General features: G+C 38.1%; 1 protein-coding gene across 3 annotated transcripts in view; it reads left to right on the top strand.

Moving 5' to 3' along the window:
* The first annotated feature begins 2,856 nt into the window (after positions 1–2,856).
* The window catches only part of zgc:112982 (BCLAF1 and THRAP3 family member 3), a 12,759-nt gene continuing 10,150 nt past the window's right edge, over positions 2,857–5,465 (top strand). Inside the window, exons 1-3 of one of the 3 annotated variants that reach the window (XM_020585332.1) lie at positions 2,857–3,190; positions 4,061–4,102; positions 4,966–5,451. In XM_020585332.1, the coding sequence (XP_020440988.1) occupies positions 4,068–4,102; positions 4,966–5,451 (521 nt within the window). In that variant the 5' untranslated portion in view covers positions 2,857–3,190; positions 4,061–4,067. The remainder of the gene's footprint in view (positions 3,191–4,060; positions 4,103–4,965; positions 5,452–5,465) is intronic. The other 2 variants (XM_020585331.1, XM_020585333.1) reach the window with 2 other exon arrangements.

Here is a 5,465-nt window from a genome sequence, read left to right on the forward strand (position 1 = left end):
ATCTGTTGAGAAAGTCTGTTTGCTTTTTGGCTGCATCTGATAATACAGATCAGAAGGAAGTGCAGGAAAATAGTTATTATGCGAACATTGAATTGCCACTAGTGTATGGCATGCAACTGCCCCGGGGCCACCGACCAGCAGGGGCCTCAAAAGCCCCATGTTCACTGTGTGGATGATCAGGATTTTAGCAACACTGATGTAATAAGGCTAAATTCCCCGAAGAGAATCTCAACCACCAACCAAACTCTATACACATTCCTGAAGGTTTAAGGAAAAATCACATTCTGTACCACTGTTTATTATATTTTTGTAGTCTTTAACTCCATACATTAAGGTTTGGTGACAGATATTTATTTCTGGTGGAGGATGCTAATAGCCTGTAGTGTTTTTTCATCAGCCACCAGCTAAACCCAGTAAAAAGTTCCTATTATTTAAAAAAATATATCACATTTTGATTATTCACATTTACCTTGCCTACACTGTGGTCTGATGCCAGGTACATTAATGTGGTGGAGAAATTCTTTTAGTTTCATATTTTCATTTATTTAGTTGGTACCTAAATCATTAGAAACATTATAGATTCTGAAGCACAAGCCTTTAAAATCTAAACATTTATTACATAGATTATGTAGTGTCTCATTATAGTTTTTGTAAATGCTGTCACGCTACATTAGGTGTGTTAATCTGGTTGCAATACAATATACCTTTAGTTAGTTATTTTGGCAAAACAGTTCAAATGAAGTCAAATACTACAGTTAGCCTGAAAACCACATCTGTAATATAGATTGTAAAGTCACACTATATTTAGTCATTTGTTCATTTACATGTAATTTGTACATTTCATCTCCCTACATTGTCTGACAAAAAATGTTAGAACCCTCCATTAACCACCAAAGATGTTTAAGATGCCATTAGAAGCTTGTAAATTTCCAGAGATAACACTGAGGACGTGACCTCAGTGTGCTCCACTGTAGCACCGTCTTTATTTAGTTTTACATTGTGTGAAATTATATTAGTCTGTTTAAAACGACACAAAGCAAAAAGAGATGGTGGTGTTGGTGAAGCAGAGTTTCACTGAGGGCCAGCAGCATGTTTTTGCTCGAGGTTCTCCAGAGGGGGTTAATACGACCGTAGCTAAAGGGACTTTGTCAGAGAACCAAAATTAGATACAGGTGCAAAGTGAGCTCTTGAAAATGTTTCTTGACGAGAAAAGGAGACCTGCTGCTGCTCCACATGTAACACTGAGGGGAGACAAGTGTTTCTCCGTTAGTACTGCAACCTTCATAGCGTTGTTTTGTGTTTTCACACTCCTGTTGGCTTTCCTCACTTCACACAGATTCTGCTGAAACTCGTTATAAGAGGGTCTCCTGGCTCCCCTTGTATATTAAGTAAAAATAAAGGACATAATATTTATCCTAATATTATTGCAACTCTGTGACACTGCAGCTTGATGGAATATATCATTATAGATGTGGTGCATGGATAACTGCTGACAAACAATAAACTTCATCATGTCATTTGTGTCAGTGAGCTGGATAAATACACAAACACCTTGGTCACAGATTGAAGGGAAATGAAGTTTCAAAACTGTATGGCACATTTAGTCTTTTACATTCATGACAAGTGACATCTGAAATGAAAAATCTATTGTAGGGCTTCATGCAGATGCTTTTATTTTACCATTATATCTCATTGTGTGTTGACTGTATGCTGCACTGAAATTAAATCTGATCTGCAAAATAGTGAATGACTTTTCTCTGCTCCTGTTACCTTGAAGATATTCAGTTATTTATATTATTGAGAACAGAGCACAAATTCTTGTCTAGCCTCTCAGCTTTCAAAATAAAACCTACTTCATAACCAACATTAGGAATAACCTGAACAATTGTTTATACCTGCAGAAGGGTGGAAAGCTCCAGTGTTGACACCAACAATACGGTAATAATTACTGGGCTTATAATGATTAAAACAATCTGAACAATTTCAGATTCTGTTCTCTTCTTGCACTCTGGAGAAGAATGGTGCCAGATAGTCAGTATTCACACTAATGGTAGAATGAAATAGAGATTCTGCAATTTAACACTGGGAATATTGTCAAAACCTTGGGTATGCATATGATACTATGTTAGGTAAACACAAGAAAATTAGTTCATGATTTATGTTGCATTGTCATCATTTTATAAAGAATTTGTAAACAAACGTTTAGCCTACACTGACAAAACTAGCTGTACTTTTTTAAAAGGTCAGGAACATAAGACACATAATGGATAATTTTTTCCGATTAAGATACACTTAAAGTGAACAGAGGGAAAGGTTTTACTGGGTGATGGGCTTCAGGAATGGGAGAGGTATTTAGGTTAAATTGGGCTGTAATCTCCAGGAAGTGTGCAGATTTCTGCTAAACAATCATCAAGTTCAGCCAAAATACAAAACAAAAACAGAGACACGAAAGAAATGAAAAATAACCACAAAAAGAAAAATAATCCTAAAGTCATGAAAAATTACCACAAAAGACACAGAATTACTTTAAAAGCATAAAATAGCTAAGAAAGGATGTAAATTTACTTTAAACAAGCAAAAAATTACCATAAAAATACAAAATTACTTCCAAAACATGTACAATTGCTTAACAAAAAGGCTTTGACAGAAATAATGTTTTTAGTTGTTGGGGGGGAGAGGGAAGAAGACTGATATGGCTATTGTGTTTAAAGTTAATACTACTAATAATAATAATACTGATCATCATCATCATCATCATCATCACCACCACCACCACCACCGTCATCATCATAATAATCCAAAGGGGGCAGCACCGCAACAACAAGGGTACCGGATGCACCAAGAAGGAGATGGAGGAAGAAGAAGAAGAAGAAGAAGCAGCAGCAGCAGCAGCAGGAGCAGCAGCAGGGCAGGGCCTGGTCTGTGGTGGAAGTGCCGCGATCGTTTCTTGCGTTTAGCGATCTATGAAAATTGCAACGTTAACATGAGTTCAACGATTGTTTGACTTTAGGGGAAGCACACCACATTTAACAGGTTATCATATCTTGCGTTAAACGGAATCATACCGTAAAGTTAAAGATAGTTATATTGCCATTCCCGCTTTATCCTCGCCTTAGCTAACGTTAGCCGCGTTAGCCTGACTTGAATGGTGGACGGAGGTAAGACAACTGTGTGACGTAAGCAGCAGAAGGTTAGCATTAGCATTAGCCGGCCACAAGATGGCATATTCACACGGGCATCTTTTTAAATATTTGACAGGTTTTGGGAAGGTAGTGCAATAACGTTGTCTAATATGTTCCTCACATCAAAGTGTGTAGGAAGCAGATTGTAGAGATTAAGGCTAAAACCAAAGTTAGCTCATGTGCTTTCTTAATGCGTGTGCAAAGGTGTTGAAACGCAATTTGATCAGTATATCTGCAGATCTTCACTGCTTAAAAAACACTTCTTTCAGTTCTTAATAAAGGCTTTAGAAAGTATTTACAGTGTTGTTTATAAAGGATTTAAATATTTTTGTAGCCGGTTGGTAGCAGTAACGTATTTAAGAAATGTGATTTTTTTTTTTTAGGGAAAAAAAAAAAAACGGCTTATTCAAGACTTTATAAAATGTTCACATGGATGTCGAATGTATTTTTTAATGAGTGAATCCACTCATTCAGTTGTTGCTACTCACCTAGGTCGTGTTAAATGATTAATCATATTATTTTGGCTTATTTCTATATATAGAATAGAAAATACTGACAGAAATGTGACACAAACATCAGTAAATGTCTTGGTAATTAATTTTTATTTTTATACTTTGGCTGTTGTGAAAAGTACAATATTTACCTCTGAAATGTAGAGAAGTCTAGGTATGAATAGCAGAAGATTTTGAATAAATTTTGGCAGACTCTTGTCTTTGTTGACTCAAGCCAGTTTAGTCAATTGTTAGTCATATTTTGTAAAATAACAGTTCTCATTGTTCACCTAATTAAGTGAAGTGTAATTGTCTGTACTGTGCTTCACTGTGTTTTACCTGCAGTGCTAGTTCCAATTATAATGAAAAACTCTCTTTTTCCTCGAGGTTGACAATGTCAAGACCACGATCACAATCTCCACGTTGTAGGTAAAATCACAGCCTTTATTTCATTTTAATGTGGCTACAAGACAGTAGTGAGACCAGCTATGCTGTATGGGTTAGAGACTGTAGCAGTGAGGAAAAGACAAGAGGCAGAGATGGAGGTAGCAGAGATGAGGATGTTGAGGTTCTGTTTAGGAGTGACCAGGATGGACAGGATTAGGAATGATCACATCAGAGGGACAGCTCAGGTCGGCTGTTTTGGGGACAAGGTCAGACAGGCCAGATTGAGATGGTTTGGACATGTGCAGAGAAGGGATAGTGGTTATATTGGTAGAAGGATGTTGGAGATGGAGCTGCCAGGCAAGAGGTCAAGAGGAAGGCCAAAGAGGAGATATATGGATGTGCTAAAAGAGGACATGAAGTTAATTGGGGTGAGAGTAGAGGATGCCGAGGATAGAGTTAGGTGGAAACAGATGATTCGTTGTGGCAACCCCTAACGGAAACAGCCAAAAGAAGAAGACAGCCTTTATTTCATTTTCATAGTTGTCTGACAAGATTTGTGTAACTTAAAACCAAGAAATAATTTTATTTAATCCTTTAAACAAAGAGGCTTATCCAGAGAGACGTGTACAAGAAATACATAGGCTGTACAGTTTAAATATCGACAGAGACAGAACATTTCAGCAGTTTTACATTATGAAAAGTAATTACAAGTGAAATCACAAATACTTGGGTGTAGTTTTTCAAAAACCTCGAGTAAAAATTGAGATATCAGTATCTGAATGTCATGAGACCAGTTCTCCTAAGGTCAGATTCAGTGTCATTGAAAAGTATAATGAAAATGTTTGTTGAGGCTGATCTTTGTGTTAAAAGTGGTGACAAGTGTTTTTGCTTTTTTTTTCCTTCAGGAGGTTGCCATGGGAGGAATCTGACTTTGATCCTTACAGACTTGTTGCACAGCTGGACAGGAATGAATTTGAGAGGAGCCACCGCCTCAGAGAAGACCTTGAAGAACACTACTTCAGTGAAAGCATGTACCCAGGGGGCCAGAGAAGATCATTTCCTTTCCCAGACGAGTATCTGTCTGGGCATCAACATCATCCAGACCAGGAGGAACTTTACCATGGGAGGGCATCCCTGCATCATGACATGATGGGCTTTGATGAGCAGGGGCTTTCTCTGCATCATTCCAGAAGAGGGTTTCAAGAACATTTTGAGAGTTTTGAAAACACGGGAGGGTCATCCCCATCACCTCCGCAGTTGGTGAGGGAAATATTGCCACCAACGCCAAGGTCTCACTCAGACCACCAACAGAGAGAGGGGGGGGTGGCCTGGAGGACAGAGGAGCAGGGCAGACATCGAGGGAGGTTCAGAGACTTCAGTCCCAACGTGAGGTCAGATGACAAAA

This window comes from Monopterus albus, unplaced genomic scaffold (genome assembly GCF_001952655.1).
Source record: "Monopterus albus unplaced genomic scaffold, M_albus_1.0 scaffold362.1, whole genome shotgun sequence".
Classification (NCBI taxonomy): Eukaryota; Metazoa; Chordata; class Actinopteri; order Synbranchiformes; family Synbranchidae; genus Monopterus; species Monopterus albus.